The 20,505-nt window shown below is 34.5% G+C and overlaps 1 protein-coding gene across 2 annotated transcripts in view; it reads right to left on the reverse strand.

Annotated features, from left to right (window-relative positions):
- TDRD3 (tudor domain containing 3) overlaps nt 1-20,505 on the reverse strand; it is a 105,637-nt gene that overhangs the window by 37,552 nt on the left and 47,580 nt on the right. Inside the window, exons 3-10 of one of the 2 annotated variants that reach the window (XM_086771791.1) lie at nt 19,699-19,764; nt 14,306-14,466; nt 12,059-12,200; nt 6,188-6,259; nt 5,494-5,643; nt 4,667-4,807; nt 499-655; nt 18-143 (exon numbers count right to left, since the gene is read on the reverse strand). In XM_086771791.1, coding sequence (XP_086627917.1) covers nt 18-143; nt 499-655; nt 4,667-4,807; nt 5,494-5,643; nt 6,188-6,259; nt 12,059-12,200; nt 14,306-14,466; nt 19,699-19,764 — 1,015 coding nt within the window. The remainder of the gene's footprint in view (nt 1-17; nt 144-498; nt 656-4,666; nt 4,808-5,493; nt 5,644-6,187; nt 6,260-12,058; nt 12,201-14,305; nt 14,467-19,698; nt 19,765-20,505) is intronic. The other variant, XM_086771792.1, reaches the window with a different exon arrangement.

Below are 20,505 nucleotides of genomic sequence, written 5' to 3' on the forward strand. Positions count from 1 at the left end.
TGAACTTCAAAACTTACCCTCTACTGTTAGAGTACCCATTTTGGATTCCAAGAAATCAAACAGTGTGCTTGGTGCAGATGGTCTGGCATTTCCTAGCTCTTCTTCATCTTCAGGTCTTATTCGGCCGCGGCCCTTCCCTTTACCTGTAAACACCAGAAGTTATTTGTGGGTGGGAAATAAATTTTTTAAAGTTATTATTTGATTTATAAAATGTTTCTATTTTCTATCTTTAAAAAAATCCCAACTATCACAAACAAAATAGATACAGATATTTTCCATTTAAGAATATTCAAATCTGTGACTTTAAATACACAAAATTTTTTCAAGAATATAATATAGAGGCCTTTTTTAAGTATTTGCTTTAAGGTCTGAAATGCGTTCTAATTTGCAGGAAAAAACGATGCAGATATGCCCTTCTATAACCATGTCAGTAATCTACCATACACAAATGCCTTCGCTCATAAACACTGTTTTAAAGCATTTCTTCGCAAACTTTACCTCTAGGTGGTGGTCCCTGAATGGGTTTCTGCTTACTGCTGTTCAGAAGAAAATTTAATGCTGCCTCTAGGCTGTTACTGTTATCCATAAGTGCCTGTCTTGCTGCTTCTTTGCTGAAGCCCATCTCTGTTATATGTTTTAGAGCCTTTTCATCAACCTGAAATAAAAGGCACACACAGAACTAATCATAAGACACAATAGAGACTCTATAAAACCACCAGATTTGACTTCAGTTTTTCATTATTTTTTTAATAGAAACACAATTTCATTGATGATAAATATTTCAGTTTTATATAAAATCTTCACATATGATCTATCTTAGGTCCAAAAAACTGGCTAGTAGAGTTTTCTGATAGTATTACTATTATTTCTAATCATCAGGTTTCAGTTTTACTATGTGGTTTCAAGCACAAACTCCTTTAGTCTACCTCTTCCTTCGCTATACATTGGAATAGTATGACAGACTAACACAGTCTCTCTGATATGAGAGGAATCTTTCAAAGTAATACTCATAAAATCTAGCCATTTGTCCCTGTTTTAATGCTTTTATAGACAATGCAAAATCTAGTTATAGACTTCTTAAAACATGGAGAAAATGTAATTGCTAACAGTTCTGTAAAAGAAAGCAAATACAAACAATTTACTTCCACAGAAATACAGACTTTCTTATTCTAAATTGTATAGACCATGATAATAAAAATGCAAAGCAGGAACCACAAAGCATTAATGACAGAAAATAACCTTACATCTGTCCCATGCTTTAAAGCATTCAAGGGAGAACTGCCTCTTTCAGTGCAGACTTACACACAATAACATGAAATGGGACTAGGCCCTCTGTCCTTCATCTCATACCCAACAAAAATGATGCCAGTTATCCATCTCCTGCAACAGCAGTAACCAAATACGTCCTTAACTGGAGTCCCATGAACATAACACTTTGTCTATCGGTTCCAAAACAGGCATATTATGTCCCTCCAAAAATAAAAACACAAAGCAAATGGAATCTAGCCCTTAAGACACACAACCCCTTCTTTCTCCTACTGCTTAAGAGAACATTAACTTTTATTGCTAGAATGATTTAAATTAAAACTGTATGAGAGTTGTATAACAAATAAGATTTAACCATTCCTCTCTCCTGTTTTCCACAATCTCATGATGTAATTTCTCCACTTCTTATTTCTCGTGATGTTTTAATACATTAACGTTTGTCTTAATTCCAGCTACACACTGTGTTCTGGGACAACAGATATGAGCAGGTCTCCTTTTGGGAGCAGAGCCACAAAAATCCATGTTTGTGGTTGCTATCTCAATACAGAGGTATCTCAATACAGCAGAATGAGAAGTTATCACAAGTCAAATAACTTTCATTAACTATGCTTAGCTATGCAAAAATCGCTGTAATGGGCAAGACATGAGTTGGCAGCACTTGGCTACCCCAATTGCTCAGCAATGTTAGCTCCAATGCTTTCATGTAGCCTTCTTCATTCTCAAGCTCAATAATACTCTTAATTTAACTATTCAAAGACCAAGTAAAGGAACAGCAATTTAAGAGGTCTTTGAAGACCAATGAGCCAGAAATACAACCTCAGGGTCTACAGGGAATCACCATCCCACCTGAGTTTGACTTCAAGTTGCCTAAATAATGTCTTATTTTTAATGACGAAATATTCCTTTTAATGACCAAATGTTCCTCCTCTTGGCCATTCTCCTAGATTCTTCTGCATGGCAACAAGGGTCCAACAGAGAGAGAAACTTGCTCAACAAATCTGCTTCACTCTCCTCCCCTTTGTAGGCAAGTAGTTGGTTTAGGTGAGAAGAGAATTTCTAGTCATTACTGCTGCATCAATTCCTTTCAGCAGTGGAAAATATGTGCATGACAGCTACATTGAAAAACTAATTGGAAAGGAATTAATATATAAAATATCTGTACTCTCAGCTATGGATTAAAAAAAAAAATAATAATCTTGGATGGGTCACAATTTGAGACCTGGGGGAATGGCAATTTTCCAGATACAAAGACCGTTTGAGAAAGGAGTTAGTATCTTAACCATCACTGGATGTCAAAAACTCTCCCTTCAACTTCATTTACACAGCAGAAATCTTGCTTCTTCTACACAAAACTGGAAAGGCAGAACTGTAGGACATAAACTATAAGGACTATTAAGAGTGGAGGATGATTGACTTCTGCAATCTATTGCCTGTCCATAAATAAACAGGAAAAATTACTTCTTTGGGTTTTTTTGTTTTGTAGTTAAAGATACAGTGCTTCAGTTTTCTTGGAAGGTTAACTCACCAGATGGCTGAAAAACCTTCAATCGTTTCTAAATATACACACAAGTCCACAATATACATAAAAGACAACAATCAAACCTACTTGATGTCATAATTCTAAAAAGACAGAACAAATACACTATCCATTGCTTTAAGATCTAAAAACAGAATCATAGAATGGTTAGGGTTGGGACCTTCAAAGGTCATCTAGTCCAACTCCCCTGCAAGGAGAAGGGACATCTCCAACCAGATCAGGTTGCTCAGACCCTCATCCAACCTGGCCTTGAATGTTTCCAGCGATGGGGCATCCACCACCTCTGGGCAATCTGTTCCAGTGTTCCACCACTCTCATTGTAAAAAATTTTTTCCTAATATCTAATCTAAAAAAATCATTACTTATAACTGAAGAAGGCTGTCTATACAAGCTTAGTGGGTTCATATTTGCTGCTTCTTCTAAAGAGCACCTAGATATACTAAATGATATAGTACTGTTTTGTAAGCCAGAAGTACTGATATTTAATGCAATGAAAGACAAATTTCCTGCAGTTCATCAAAAAAATAGAAAAGACAATACTTTAAACAATTACTCAGTTTAATTTCTGTGGTGGTTTTTTTGATGTTTTTGGGGATTTGTCTGTCTTCTTGGGGTTTCTTTTAAAGTCTATTTAGGTTGAGACACAGTTGTCAAGAATTACAAGATACACCACTGGTGTTACATCAGGCAGAGGAATGACTAAATGACCTCTTGAGGCCCTTTCAGTCTGTTTCTACAATTATATATTGAAGTTTCTAAGTGCAGTGCCGAAGGCAGCGCTCCTGGAGACTCTCCATGCTGCAAATTGACGACAAATACTATACAAACAAGATTATAATATGCAGTTACTGTTCCTAAATGTCTTTTTTTCTCATTGTTAAACCTTTGGTAAAAGTAAATAAGGTGGAAAATATTCAACAATAAATAAGTTATATTTATTATCAATATTTTAATACTGGTTTACCGAGTTACTACATTGTTGCGATGCCTCTTTCAGTCTGCTTTCATCACTCAAATCAGAATCGTTAACTGTTATTGCATACTTGGAAACTCCTCTCCAGAGTTGTTCTTGATAACAAGTACTTCCTCCATCATAAACTTTTAGATTGCTGAAGTAATCAAAACAGAAGCTTCAATCACTGCTCATCTTATATTTAACTCAATGCAGTGATCCAAAAGAACACTTCTCAGTAAGTATAAAGTTATGAAATACATTACAAGGCGATGTTTTGGATTAAGGGACACAGTTCAGATTCTCACTTTTCAGTAACCTGCCTTACTCAAAAGGAAACACTACTTGTGACCATGTAAGCATGACACACTCATGTCAAAACTAAAGTATTTCTACTTTATTATTTTAAATATCAGAGTAACACTTAGTTTTCTCAACGTCAAAGAAACCAAATTATTAAAATAAATATTAATTCAGAAGAAAAGATACATGAAAATATTATTTGATGTGTTGAAATTGAAAGATGAACATCTTCCTGTCTAAAATTAATTAATAAGTGTTAACACGCAAAACTGTCATGCTTATTTAAACAAAAAAATAAAACTATACTGTAATGTCTTATACCACATATACTACTACTATTTTGTGAGGACTTGGTTTTAAATCTTACTAGATAAGACAACTTTAAAAAAAAAAATCCACAAAAATCACATTTAAACTTGTAACTATCTCAGTAAGGTACAAATGCATCCTCAGTATTCTAAACAGACTTCAAAAGAAATTGAAAGGTAAGCCCGTATTCCTCTGGGTGTTTTGGTTTCATTTTTGTTACTTTTTTTTTTTTTTTTTTTTTTTTCTCTTCCTTTCTTAATAGTACACGTATAAGGTTCCATTTAAGTCTTCCACCTTACCAGTTCTCGGTAGACACCTTCATTCTTTCCCTCAGGTTTTATTATCTTCTCTTTTTGGAACAGTTCCCTGTTTCGATTCCCTCCAGCACTCACATTTAGGTTACTTCTGCTACTACCACCACCTCCTCCAAATGTCTTGGTCTTCAGATAAGCACAAAAATAACATTTCAGTAAACAGAACTTATGAAAATAAGCCTTAATATTTAGCAAGTAAAAAAAAGGGCAGTAAATTTGACACAGCTGTGGTTTTTTTATAATTACGCTCTGCAACAACAAATAAAGCACTAATTTAAACTCCCCAAAAAGATTAATTTATTAGGTAGATAGTTTTCCTCCCTGTACCCAAATGAGGCTGTAAAAAGGGTACATAACTCTAGTTTCTATGACTTAGCAAGCAAATCTGAAAGATAAGCTAGAAGGAAAAACAAAAGAGAGGACATAAAAACCTGACACATTAGAACTAAGCTTCCTAGCTATTCTTTCAGACTGAATGCAGGGAATCATGAGGTTTTGAGAACTGAAAAAAGTAGATGAAAATTGGTAACCTCCATTTATTACTTAAATCTCATTAGCTAAATTGTACAAAACATATTTTTAATAGTCATATGAAATAAAAATCGTATCTACAATAAAACATTATACACTTAAAATAAGAACATAGCCATAAATCCAAAAGGACACTCTATTTTTGGTTCATCTTTTTAAAGATACATGGGTAGAATTATAAGCAGGCAAACATCAGAAAGCATTTGTCATTTAAGAGAGAAAGACTTAAAGGAACAAAAAAGATCACAGTGAGTAAAATGCTGCAGCACACGCATTCTAACCTCCTTGCTCTTTGCTACTTCTGCGATAGCAGCTGTTCTCTGCTTTTCAAATTCATCATTATCCACAACAGTTTTTACAGTATTTGTCATCTGCAGAGTCTTTCTGCGATCGAGATCTCTGCTATCCACTTGCACATGAGATGCACATTTCTGAAAATGCAAGAGAAAGTTGTAATTAACTCTTCTGCCTACTCTCATTTGAGGGGAAAAAAAAAAAAGTATTATTGCATTAGAATAGCACAACTTTATCTAAAGAATATTATCACAAAAATATACACCTAGGACATCTGGATGTCTTTGCTGAAAGCACACTCCTCTGGTCCAGCAGAAAGGCCAAAAAGAATGGCTTAACATTTTAAGCTTAGTTCATGAAGTAGCTACAATGATTCTTGTAAATAACTTTGGTGTTTAAGAGGAGACTATGTTAGCGTTTACAAGACCTGACCAAAAGAATCAAAGGCTCCACATACTGAATAAAATTTTAAGTTTCAAATTGAGAGGAAAAACATTAAATATAAATTGGCTCAACAAAGTGACAGGATCAACACAATTGTTTTTAAACAGGTATATATTTATTACATCCAAGGCATCCTGGTGTAAGGTGTTTTGGTAGTCTTTATCTAACTGGAAGCAGAGCCCCTAGGTATCATGACAGAGGGCTTTTTTTCAAAAAGACAAAAATAGTATACTATACCTGCCCAAAAGGTAGAAAAGGGGGAGGACCACCTTCCGTTCCAATGTTACTCCTATTATGTTTTGCTAAACTCTGTAAAAGAAAATTGTTGATTAATAAACTGCAAACAGAAAACTGATTTTTATGATAAATGTGTCTATTTCAGAAAGTATATGAAGTTTGCAAGACGAACCTTTTAAAAAATAATTACGTACTTAAAATCCTAGAGCACTTAACCTAAGAAGAAGGCTGGATGAGCAGCAGGGAGATGAAGAAAATGACAAAAATTTGCAAAATCATGAAGGCAACATATACAGCAAATGCAGAAAATTCAGTTATATACCAAACTCTACACTAAGAGAAAAAAGCAGCAGACAAATAGGTAGCAGATGTTTCTTTACATCGAGTTCAGTGAACTTGTTGCCACTAGAGTTTGTAAAGGCATACAGTTCACGTATGTTTAAAAAGGGATTGGACCGATTCAGCCTAGAGAAGGTAAGGTTCAGGGGGATCTTATCAATCCACACAAATACCTCAATGCAGACTGTAAAGAAGATGAAGCCAGGCTCTTCTCAATGACAGGACAAGAGACAACGGGGACAAACTGAAACACAGGAGGTTCCCTCTGAACATCAGAAAACACTTTTTTTTACTGTGAGGGTGACCGAGCATTGGCACAGGTTACCCAGGGAGGTTGTAGAGTTTCCATCAAAATATTCAAAAGCTGCCTCGACATTGTCCTGGGCAACCGGCTCTAGGTGGCCCTGCTTGAGCAGGGGGGTTGGACCACATGACCTCCAGCGGTCCCCTCCAACCTCAACCATTGTGTGAAATTCATGAACCCATGCATAAGCAAATACTGAAAGGATTAGTCAGGACTGTATCCCCTAAAAAAAACATAATACAACAATTCTGGATGCTAAGGCTGTATAAAAGCTCAGGCTGTGTGCTGTCCTTAAAAATTATCTCTTTTTGCCACTGTTGGAAACAAAATATTGTGCCACTAGGAAATCTCCCCTATGGCATTATGAAAAGTACAGTACATATGCTAAATTGATGAGCAGATCTTTGCATTGAAAGACCATAACAAGAAGCATAACAATTACTAATATATATCTCTAGAACAGAAGTGCTCTTAACTCTCAGCCACAATCAGGCAATCAGTGACTGAGGCCTGGAAACAAAGTATTCTCAAATAATTCAAATTACTAGTCACTAAAAACAGTAACAAAAAAGAATTTGTAAGACATTGTATTAAAATATCTGTTCATAGTCAATGAACTTTTTCTCTTTCTTTACAAATTGTGACAAAAGCAGTAACCAACAAGATAATGAAATTCACTGGAATCAACATTTGGTTATGTGTTAATTATTTTGTATTACACAGAAATACTTGGTTTCAGAAATGGTAAAAGGAAGAATAGGTCCTTAATGCTATTAAAATGCTTCAAAATTGTATTTTCTATAATGCATCTGTTCTTCATTTCTTACTGTCCTTTTTTTCCCCACTGGGACAGTCATGCATGATTACATACATAATTTACTACTCCCCATTGGCAGAGAAAGTTTTAATTACTTAAGGCTATATATGACATTTATCTATATATTTATTACCCTGATGTAAAATTAATTTAATTCTGTCATATGAGAACTGTAGTATAAACATGAATATGCTTTAAGCCACTACAGTGTCAGAGATTTTCTTAAAATAAGTGATATATTAATTTGGCTAATACCCAAATCAAAACTTTTAGTCCGCTCTTCAAGTTAACTAGTTTTATTCAGGAACCAAACACCATTTTCAAAATCATTTATGGTTATTAATGCCATTCAAAAAAAAAAAATATATTAAAAATCCTTTTCCTCATGTCTCAGAGGAGTAAAAAACACTGTTAAAGTATTCACTAAATTATCCAAAAAAAAAGCGCTTAGTGCAGAAATCATAAAATTTTTCTGCTTTAGTTTTAATCAGTTCACTTCAAGTGCTGCCTTAGAATTGCGGGCTAACCAAGGGCCCACAACTGTAGCACACTCATACCTTCCCGAATCTATTAACTGAAGCAGCACAGTACAACAACCACTCCACGGCCAAGCCGCTCTGCTTCCCCAGGGTAGGCACTCTCAGTACAATAAACCTTACAGGGATTTTTGTTTGTTTGGATCTAGAGAAATGTAGGCAATTCTGTAATGAACTCCAAGACTGAACCAAATTATAATAATATTTATATGATAGTTTAAGAACTCAAGCAGTTTATCATAGTTAATTTCTCATGTCCTGTAATCAGGAAAAACATGCATAAGGTGTTGATGCAGCTGTATTTTTTATAATTATGTCCTACATCAACAAACAAAACACTAATTTAAAACACCAAAAAAAAAGATTAATTTATTAGGTAGGTATTTTTCCCCCCTCTGCTCCATCACACCTTTTTTTTTTTTACCTTTCTCAAATCAGAATCATAACAAAAAGAGCATTCCAAACTACTGCTCAAATGTGTCATTTAGCAAACAGCAACAAAGCACTTAAAATTGACTGCATATTTAATAACATTTAGCTACATGGATTTTGAATCATAACAATTTATTTTATTCTGGATAACAATTTTATGCAAGAACTCTGTCTAATGGTAAATAACAGCCTTGACACTTCCTTCTCAAGTAGCACTGTCTGCTGAAAAATGAAAACAATTGGTTTAGAAACTAAATTTCACTTTGCACCAAATAAAAAGTAAACTGGCAACAAGAAAAACATTTTTTAACTAACAATTAATTTGCTTGTAGCAGAGCAGTAACTATAATTTACAATAAATTTTGTTATTAATACATTTACTATGCTTCTTTTACCCTTTCTGCTGTATTTGGATTGTGACATCAAAAAAATATTTCCTAGAGAATCTCTTAAGAAACAAAGGTTTACGATACAAGACTGAACTCCTAGATTTTATATACTATTATCCTCTCACGCTTGTTTCTAACATGAATTTTGAAATATACATAAAACTTCTCCCTTTTCCCATCAGATACCTCAACATTTAGCCTCACCTTCACCAAAATAAAAGAATCATTAAGTATACTACAGAACTTTACTTTCAGATAATTCATCATTTGTCAGATTGTATGTTTCAAAAATAAAAGGGCCTATGAAACAGTCTCACCAATCACCTCAGCAAAATTTGCTTCAGCCTTCACTTATAGATCATGATATTTTGTCTAATAGCAATACAAAGTACCCTTCTATCATAAGAAGGGTACCACCAATTATCTCGCAGATACTGATCCTCACTGATTGAAACACCAGTCACCACCAGAACAATGGGAACACTATGAAACAATAACTATTTGAAACTGTATTCTCAACTGAAGAAGTCCATGACTCATTGTTACTCTGTGAATATATATTTTTTTAGACTATTTGAAAATATAAAGTATTCTCATTTACTCCTTACTCATTTATTTACTGTCACTTAAACAGTGACACTTAAAAGAAATATGGAAATTTCTAGGCAAGAATTACTTTATGACATAATTGAATAAGAATACCACATTTATTCCACGTGAACTATCTCTGCAGTGGGGTATTACTGCATTCATTTCACATGCACTATATTTGTAGTGCGAGTCTTTCATTACTAAAACTTGATTTCTCCCAAAAGCAATTTCAAACATCATTCTGAATGGAACAAAATGGTAATGCAACTATGCAACTAGAAGCTGATAGATAGGTGCACGGGCAATAATGTAAGACTGGACAAACGGCTTTAGTTCTAAAGTTTTCTAATATTATTTGACTTAATAGCAGTAACTATTTTAGTAAGTATAAAAGAAACATATTTTTATCATCTACATAAGAAGTCTAATTAACACTTCTCAGACCTTGTAGTAGAAAGTAAAAAAAAAAAGGCTTCAAAACATGTAACTTGAAATAGCCACACAAATATAAGTTTCCTGTCTTTTTATGCAAACCTAGTTCAACACTTCATTTAAGTTTCAGTGGCAAGATTGGACAAGGAGTGGCAGTGTCCTCGCTCAAATATCTCTAAGAGTTGACAATCTTGCTTACTTGTCAACCGTTGTCTTCTCTAAACCCTTCTGAACAGGACAGAAACATCAAGTTCATGAGGAAAATGCTATCAAAGTAGCATTTGGCTTCTATAGACTTGTTTGAGCGCTGTCTGTCTAGCTGTCAGTCCGGATACAGAAATGCAACTACAATTTCCACTGGTCATGGTTCACCTGTCCAAACTGATTTCTTGTCACCTAGAGCTTTTCTGACATAGACACATTTATGCTGGGAACCTGATCATGTGCTGTGACCTCGTCAAAAAAAAAAGAAAAAAAAAAATACTCCAGAAAACTGCAAGACAGAACCAGAGAACTGAGGGAACAGCAATAGGCAATACTTAACTTTCTATACTTGATCTTACCAGAACAATCGGTGAAAACTTAGTTACCTCTGTTTTAAACATGCTGCATAAAGCCAACAGAACTGGCTAACAGCAAGTGCTGGAAGCATCATCAGCATGTCAATAGTTATTAAATGGTTTACTTTCTTGTAAACAGAATATGTTCTGAGTTATTTCCTGACATTGACCTCAAAATCAAACTAAATTTTATAAAGCAATATTTATTTGTTGAAGCCCAGATGGAAGAAACATGAAAACAGACTGTCCAAAGTATCATCAATGAAACTGACCAATTCTATTAACTCTTCTCTTATCGATCAGATGTCATTCTTAAGAACACGTTACTTCTACATGTCTCTCTTCTGTCCCTATCAATCTTAAAAATTAGTGGTTTTTAACTGGAGGGAGAACTCACAAGACTTTACACTGAATATGAATAAAAATTATAAAATGGGATATTTCTTCTGTTGACCCCAGGAGCTTCTTTTTAATCAAGCAGGTAGCTTCATTTAAAACCAGGAATGTTTTTAAAAAATTATTTTCAACTACAAAAACACAGAAGGATGCCAAACAGAATCTACTAGAGTAGACACTGTGTAACTAAGACATTCAAATAAATATGGATTTTGCTCAAATCGATAAAACACAAATGAACGCCGAAGAAGGCTAGCTGTAACAAAAACAGCTGTGCCAAACTTAACATCAGCAACAACAAAACAAGTACTTTACACAGAAATGACCATCATATTCATAAGCAGCTACTCAGTTTCAGAGACGCGGGCATAAAAATATAAATATATATCTGTATAGCAGTAGAAATAGTTGATTAGGTAAGTATTTGGGACTGTTTGTAGCAGGGTCACAACTTCCTGCCCTAGAAACTTCCACTCATTTGTGAAGAAATACATGAAAAAGTCTTCCTGTAGCAACTTTTGTTCTATTGGAACAGAGTAAAGGGGCTCACAAGCATTTATAGCTTGTTGAAAGATTTTATAACTTCCAACTTCTCTTTCCAATCACAAATTTACAAAGCACTGATGAAATCTGCAACACAGAATTCATACTTAAGGTTACCAACTTCAATGCTTTCTATACATTTATTATATTTATTTTTGTCTCAAAAATGTAGTCTGTAGATGATAACTGTAAAAGGCATAATTCTATAATATAATTTTTATACCAAACACATTGTTCAGGAAAGCAACCACCCATGACTACACTGAAATAAACTTAATCCGTTTGATTATTGTTTTCAATTCTTGCAGACTATGAAAAGAATCAATTCCGAGGCAAAGATCACTTAAAATTTCATTTGCAACATTACACATAAGGCCTATTTACATGGATTTGGCTGCCTCTCTAAAAATATTGCAACAGGAAAGTTCTAAAAGCTTATAATATGAAAGCTCACAGTCAACACATTAAGCTTGATGTCATTAAATGTAACATGCATTCCATAAGACAAATATTTCCAGTGGTGTTACCTCACCCTTTGTAATTCCCACTTTTCTATAAGATGCTCCACTTCACCTCCGAGAACTGCTGTGTTACTGTCACCCAACAGCAAGAATCCATTTCTCACTTCAACAGTTCCTGAAAGCTTAATTTTTGTTCCAGGTGGAGTGTTCAGGCTAGAAGTAAAAACAAAACCAAATATTTCAAATATATGTATTAATATTCTGCCACCAAAACCACATTAATTCTACACTTACTGTACTTGTACCACTGTCATATTTCATCATAAAAAATTAGCATCAAAAACCTTTGCAACAATTCCTTCAGTATGCACAGTACTTCTCAATAGCTTTACTGGAACACTTCCCATTCATTACGCAAAAATGCCATATTGCAAATTAGATTCTAACAGAGATGAATGGTTGCAAATTGTCTGTTCGCTTAAAATCCAATTTAACAATACCACACTAAGGATGTGATTTGTTTAGACTAACAGAAGATGTCTCAAAGTCAGTTTTCTAAGTTTCTCATCCTAGTATGCATTTATAGTTAATAAATAGATTTCCAGATGGTTAATCATCTCATTTGTTTCAAACATTTAACTTGGGGAAAAAACAAAGAGAACAGCTCTCTGTACATTACTAACAGCCCGGACTGTACCAGAATAAATACAAAAAACATGATCTTGCAGTGCTGTTTCTCTCATTACTCTACCATTTAAAAACTCTGTGATCAAGTCCCACAGGGAGGTACCTCAGCTTCTTATCATGTAAATCTACCCTACGAAAAACAACAACAGATGTATAAAAGAATCACACATCTACGTAACTGAAAGATATGACAAGAAGCACAATCTGGAAACTATTATTTTTCTTGTGAAAAACAGGACACAGTCAGTTATAGCCTTTCGACTGAGCGACAATAACCTCTTTAAAATATGCTAAAGCTGTTGGTGCAATCACAGGACCATACTACACAGGGAGGAACATTCACAGCAGGGTCAGCCAATTTCAGCACTACTTGCATTAACCTTAGCAATATTAATGGATTTCCAATATTGTTCTGATAGAAGCAAAGAAAATGATATCAGAAAAAATAGACAAGAAATAAATATGGCAAAAAATGAAAATTATGCAAAGGCGGGGGGTAAACAGAAACTATAGTAATGAAGAACTTAAAATAAAACTGATTTTTATTCATTTAGAGAAACGATATGTAGCGAAACAGCATATTACTCCAGGTTAATAATCCAACCTCAAACCTGAAACAACCACATACAACACAAATTAATTTTCCATACAATGTTACTTGAAAATAAGAGCCCACATCATTACTACAGAGTGATAAGTTCTCTGACATTTCTGAGATTTTATCTAAAAGCTTTCAAATTATGTCTTTTCCTGGGTGTTCTTTAAGTATTTTGTGATCTAGAATCTACTTACAGAGCAGTCTGTTTACCTTCCTTTTCTCCTCTGCTTATATTAATGTTGGAATATGATATTCCAAGTTCTGCTGGCTCAAGCTAAAATTAAAATATTACTAAGTGTTCTACCTTTTAAGACAGCATCACTCTAAACTGCAAGTTGGCTCCTGCTCAGAAGGAACAGTTTAACAGTAAAAGGTGACATTTAAAAATGATGTATACATCCGTATCTAACTGTTGCAGCTAGCAGAGAAAGAAAGAGGAAGGTTTTTTAAATCATAGCAATCTGAACTAGAGTGAAGAGCAAAGCACAACATGACTCCAGAGACTAAACACTAGAGATAGTCTTAATTTTCAGCATCTTCATAACCAAACACACAAAAAATCTCCACATTCAACAGAAATTAGCACTCTCACTCTTCATTTTTAACTGAAGAAATATCTACTAATTCAATCAGAGTTAAAGCCTTGCCCATAGTAAAGCAGTACTAGTTGCATTAAGTAAGGTGTGTCAGGTTTGTGACCCTGCTGCTAAAGTCAGACAAAAGGTCTGCTACTACTGAAAACTGGGAATTTGGCTCAAGTTTGCACACATCCAAAATGTTGTGTGCATGTCAACTCTGACTCAGCAGATGGCTGCAAAAATCCTCTTTGTTCCATTATGTACTTCAGCCTAAACAGTATTGTAAAGTACATTCATATACACCTTTGCATGCTGAATTTAACATTTTCCTTTATATACTAAATTTCAGGAAAGCTGTTTTTTCAGTCCATTTTTCCATATATTACTAAGGCCAATGCCATTATTTTAAGGATATTTAACTATCAAAGCAAAACTTTGAAAAGAAAGTTGTCCACCTTATTTGTGACATGCTACTGTACTCTACAGCTGTGCAGCTTGTGTGTCCATCGGTCATCTGTAAACGTAACATTCTGGGAGCAGCCTGAGATTCTTCGTTATCCTTTGGTGCAGCAACATTGCGTATTTTCTGTATTTGCAGAACACATGGCCCTTCCAGCTATATATGCAAAACAGGAAAGACAGAACTGTTAACACCATGAAGCAAACACACTGTAATATCTAGACACACTAACAGATGCCCCCAGGCAAAGCAAAGTGTAATTTGATGAGGCAGCAATGTTCAATTTCCATCACTCATGTACTGCATGTTCTAAAGCATGATAAAAACAGTTTTTTCATAGAAATGGTTGTGATGTATCTCTACAAGATCAATTTTGGAAAAGAACTGAATGAAAAGAACCGGAGGAGCAAACACACACAACTGCAACTATTGTCACTTCCAACATACTGTGGATTTCACATGCTGCACCTCACGGTCTCACTGACAAAGTGTTCACAAGAAAGAAATAACCAGCTTTGAAGACTAAGTTTGCAAACACTAACTAGAAACACAACTTCTTCAGACGTGCAAATAGAAGGTAACAAATTCAAGGGACATCACTACTACAGTTTATGTTACAAAACAAAAACAAACAACAACAAAGAAAAACCCAAAAACAACCAACCAACAAACTCCACTCCACACTCAAAAAAAAAAAAAAAAACCACAAAAAAAAACCCCACCAAACCAAAACCAACCAACCAAACCACTTCATCACATTTCAGTTATAGTACAGTCATTCTGACCCCTCTGATAAATAAAAATGAATAATCTATTGCTGCTCAATTGATCTCTAGCACCTAAAAGACAGCAGAAAAGATGAGAAGTGTACATTTCATCATCTGCTTCCCTGTGAGACGGAACAGGTAGCCCAGAAGAAACAAAATGAGAGCAGATAACCAGGACATAAATATATATAAAGAAAAGAGAAACAAATAAATAACACAATAGAAGCACTGAAACTAGATAAATTAGAATATGAGGAAACAGGAACTTTATTTAGGATGAGAATACTTTGGAATACCAACAAAGCATGACATTGTACTAACAGAAGCAGGGAAACAGTCACTAAAGGAGCAAAAGCAGCACCCTACAGAGGTCACTACTAAAATGGGTTTGAGATCTTAAGACAATAGCCAGTAATATAAACTAAAATTTCCACTTAAGTTTCCTGATAGTTTCAAATAAGTTTAAAATTTGAAGTCACCTGTACTGTTTATGACTTCAAATCAAAACATGGAAAATACAGTATTAGGGATGGAGGACTTCTCAAAAGCTGAATAAGTTGTTTATTTGGAATATACTGAAACTCAAAGCTCTCTTATCTTTCTTCTTTAATACTGAGTGTTTGAAGAAAAGAGCATAAATAAGAAAAACAGTATATTTAGCAAATGCTGACTGAACCTTATTTCTTTCAATAACTACTAAAAGATCAGTTCTGTTTCTGACACAAATGGAATCTTTTTCCCTTTATTTCAACAGAAGCAAAACTGGATAATCAAATATATAGTATGAAAACAAGTTCCCTTCCTCCATCAGTCAAGTACAGCAAAAGCTACACAAAAAGCTCTCTTCTAGGGTATCTGGACAGAAAGATTCTTTCTATAGTAGTGAATGAACCCAGCACCACACCTATGGGTTGCTTCAACAAAAACCTACCCTTATAATGAATTAACGCTAACAGTTTTTAACATTATACGGTGGTTTTGAAGTAAAGGTGAAGAACCATTAGGCAAATGAGAAGCATTTCTAATTAACCACAACTAGGTTTGTCACCCAGCTGAACAGCTTTACTATGATGGCAATTTCTTTTCACAAGTGTTGAGCAAATTCCAGTTCTAGGTACTTGCTTTTGGTTTTAAACAATTGTTCAGTAGATCCCTTAAAAAATCTGGAGTGCAAAGAAATGAGGGCTAGGCTAACTATGAACATATATGCCAATATGTTCAGGGGTTTGTGTCTACAGTGTCAAGCACACAGTACAATAAAGTAGAGCTGCACATTCACTGAACTTGGAAAACAGTGTCTGCTTCTTTAATAAACTACATGTCATTTCAAAAACCAGGGGAAAAGAGGAATGTAAGTGTGCAGGTTTCTCAAATATACACCACATTAACACCACAATTATTTTCACAGACTTTTCAGCCTGGAGAAGAGAAGGCTTTGGGGAAACCTGATAGCTACCTTCCAATACCTAAAGGGGGCCCCCACAGGAAAGACGAGGAAAAATTCTTCAGTAGGGCCTGTTGTGACAGGAAGAGGGGTAATGGTTTTAAAATAGAGGGAGGTAGATTTAGATGAGATATTGGGAAAAAATGTTTTACACTGAGGCTGGTAGAATACTCGAAGAGGCTGCCCTGTTGGGAAGCATGTGAGTATTCATAAACAGGAGTTAGAATTGCTTGAAACTTATGTTTCAACTGCCCACTATCAATCTGTCAGTACGTGGAAAGCATCTCTCTGAGCTCAGAAATAAAATCCTTTCTGAATGGTTCTTCTGGAATGAATATTTCCATTGTAATGGAACACAAATGCTCAAAAGAAAATCACTTACGCCTTAAAAGTAACATCATCACTAAATTATACATTACAACTTCATAGTCTTATTTGCATTTTTATTCCATCAAAAATACTTATCATATATTTACGGTATATAGTCACCTATGTGGAAATGGGAGGGTTCAGCTTTTTCAAATCCTATGCAAAAGGGGCCATCTTGTGGTTAACGCTGGTAATATTGGTTTTTTTTAAATCCATACAAAACAGAGCTATAAATTTTCCTATGACACTAATACTACAAAATAAAGTTATTTTCTATGCAAGATGGAAATACAGTGTACATTCTCAAGATACAGAAATAACACTGATCCTAGTTTGGGATGAGAGGATCAATAGTAGCATATGTTTTCTATTGTTTCCCGAAGAATTTCTGAACCACAAATGCTTGGTATACAGAGAGATTAAATTGACAAGTCACTCCTGTCCCAACCGTATCACTTACTTGTATAATGCAGATATTCTCCTTTATAAACACACAGTTCTATAGCATAGAATATTTGCATTCATTGCAGGCTAAATAGCAGAACTTAAGTAGTCAGATTTACTTTAGCTTACTCAAAAAATAAAAAGAAAACAGTACAGTAAAAGCAAAGTACACTGATAATCTGGTCTGAAAACTATAAACAGGAGCCATGCTCAAACATAGACTTTTTCTGTGCAATCATTACTTCTCAAAAGCTGGAAGATTTTGAATGCTTTGCAGGCGTTTGGGGTTGGTTTGTTTTTGTTTTTGTTTTTTAAAAAAAAATATTTTCTAAGATGTGTAATCTAAATAAAGATAGTTGATTAAAGTCAGATGAAACCAAATTTTACTAGAAGTTCACATGTAAAGAAATCTAGGTCCTTAACAATATTGATAGAAGTATGTAAGTCCCTACATTTTAACAAATACCATTTGAGGAAGAGCAGCAAGTTTAATAGGGATCTTTGAAAATTATAACTAGATTTTTCTCACTTTTTTCCATCTTTTCATTTTCTGACATATTCAGTTTTACAAAATATAGAGATGTATTTGTGTGTGTACTGGTGCAGGAGGTTTTTCCCACAAAAGGGTAGCTGTTATCTCACAGGTATTTCAAAAGCACTAACCATCACAGTTTTCAAGTACACATTCCTCTGTTTTGTGCAGAGGTTTTGTGTTTTTTATTTTGTGGAAACAAATGGCACAATTGCAGCTTCTCTAGTTTCAGCTGAGAAACATGAAAAACCCAAGTGGTGACTTGAGCAGTTAAACCAGAAGTAAACATTTCAAAGCATGTAAGTAGATTCTCAAATATAACATCCATCAAAACTTTGAGGAAATTAATGACACTTTTACCTTTAATTAACCACTTGAACCACATAATAGAAATTTAGAAAACATTCCCTCTCAAGGAAATGGACAAGTTACTAGGCATATTCTCAAGTAATGAATGAAAACTGAACAACTACCTCGAAAGAAATCCTACTATAACGCAACAGAACTCAAAAAACAGTATTGCTAAAGTAACTCTGAACTGAAATCATGTTTCAACAGCAAAACTAAATAAGGCAAGCATTACCATATATACAAGCTTAATACTCTGGAGAATTACATTTAACTGAGTACATTTGGACCTTGTGAATATTACATGATCTGAAATGCAGAATTCAGTACTACTCCAATTAAACCACTGAGAAAGGAATAGTGCAAAAATTGGTGACGTAGCTCCACACAATAACAAAGTAAGTTATTAAAACTTCTTCCATAAACTTACTTTAATAAGTAATGTTTCATGTATATACTGCTGTCTTGCTAAAAATTCTAATTCTGCAATACATTATCTCTCAAGTGTGTTTTTCATATCTGACAATAATGCTCCTGCTGTTGTTCTCATGGAAGCCAGTGTCTACCACTCCATTCAGACAATAGCATCAGTACGGGGGGGGGGGGGGGGGGGGTGGGAATCCAAACAGCTTTTAACAGCCCCTCTCATTAACCCTGCTTTCTTAAAACAAAGTCACCTTGATTTATCACTACTTGAATTTCAACAGTAATGAAATATGTTTCCCCAGAACTTTAACATTAGTGATACAGACTGTCAATATCTGGAACCCCGGGATAACGATTTGAATGGAGAACTACTACTAGGTTTAAAATAAGATTTTTTCATTTACTCACTCTCTTACCTGTATGCAAGGAAGAAAAAATGAAGGGTGTACTGAATGTGCCAAATTTAATTTTTATCTAAACATACAACATATTTCAAAGATCTACCACACCCAAGTTTCGAGTATAATGCTATTCCGTAGCATATAAAGTTTTACACCATCTAACATGGTTTATCCACATAACCTACAGGATACTTAGCCATAGGAAAACTACATAAAGTGTATAGCTATAATCATGTATATCAAGTAATACAGCATCAACATACATCACTATGTATCACAACAACACAGCTGCTTTGCTTTATTCCTTACCTGCTTTGTTGCCCTCATATGAACAAGGGTGGGGGGGGACAAAAAACAACTGATACCATGTCAAGATCAAATAAGTTAAATGACTTTTGAGTGATAAACTGACTTGCTAGGATTGTTCACATTTATTCAAGCATTTCAAAGTTGAGAATAAATAAAAAGAAACAGTCCTCTCTTTATGAAGTTGAGTGGGCAAACTAATACATTCATATGTTTATCTTAAAATATAGTCAAATATTGGTGTTATTTTGTAGATGAAATAAAAACAAAACCACACTAACGCACCATATAAGGTTGTCATCACCCAGAAATCACAAAGCACAGAAAGAGTGAAGTAAAAATCTTGTCTACCTTCTCCACCTTTCCACCATTGATGTCACTGGGGAGGAATTTCTTGCCAATTGTTCTTAAATCTGTCTGAAATAAATACAGAAGACAAGAGAATATTAACCTAAAATATCCTGTTAAAAAAAAAAAAAACACATAATAAAATAGAAAAAATACGGGTATTTCTTCCATAATACCAACTACTTAAAGTCAACAAAAAACTATCCCTCTTAACTGCATATGATGGGGGAAAAAAAAAAAAAAATCAACAACTACAAGAGCTGACAAAAGAAAACCTTTCACTTTGAAAATCATATTCTTGTTTTAAGCACATTTTCAAAGATGATTAGGATGCTTCTAACAGATGAAACAAAATGACTAATAATGTTTAATTATTAGACATAAACTCTGAAGTTTAATAGAGGTAAACTTCTTTCTTCGCTCTCCCTCTGGCACTTGGAGAAAAGTGTTCTTAGTTTGTATGGTTTTACATGTACAAATCCTTCATAAAAGGTCCTATGCAATGATTTTTGCAATTCTACCGGGAGAAAAAGTTTACATCGTATTTCCATTAAATGTTTTTTAAGTCTGATTACTTCTTTTGGAAGTGAGGTAGACAGCTGCATGACATTACTCAGTAACCGCACAACATTGCCACTGACAATATTAAACTAAAGAATTCATAAGATCAAAGGAACAAATCTCCACAAAAGCACTTTCCTCAACTAATAGTGTTTGCACAAGCATATCAATCAGGATGATTTGTCACAAAAGGACGCATTGGATGGATAAAAGGTGCAGCATGTGAAAACAGGAAGTGGAACAAAAACT

The sequence above is a fragment of the Chlamydotis macqueenii genome, chromosome 1 (assembly GCF_036417535.1).
Source record: "Chlamydotis macqueenii isolate bChlMac1 chromosome 1, bChlMac1.mat, whole genome shotgun sequence".
Taxonomy (NCBI): Eukaryota; Metazoa; Chordata; class Aves; order Otidiformes; family Otididae; genus Chlamydotis; species Chlamydotis macqueenii.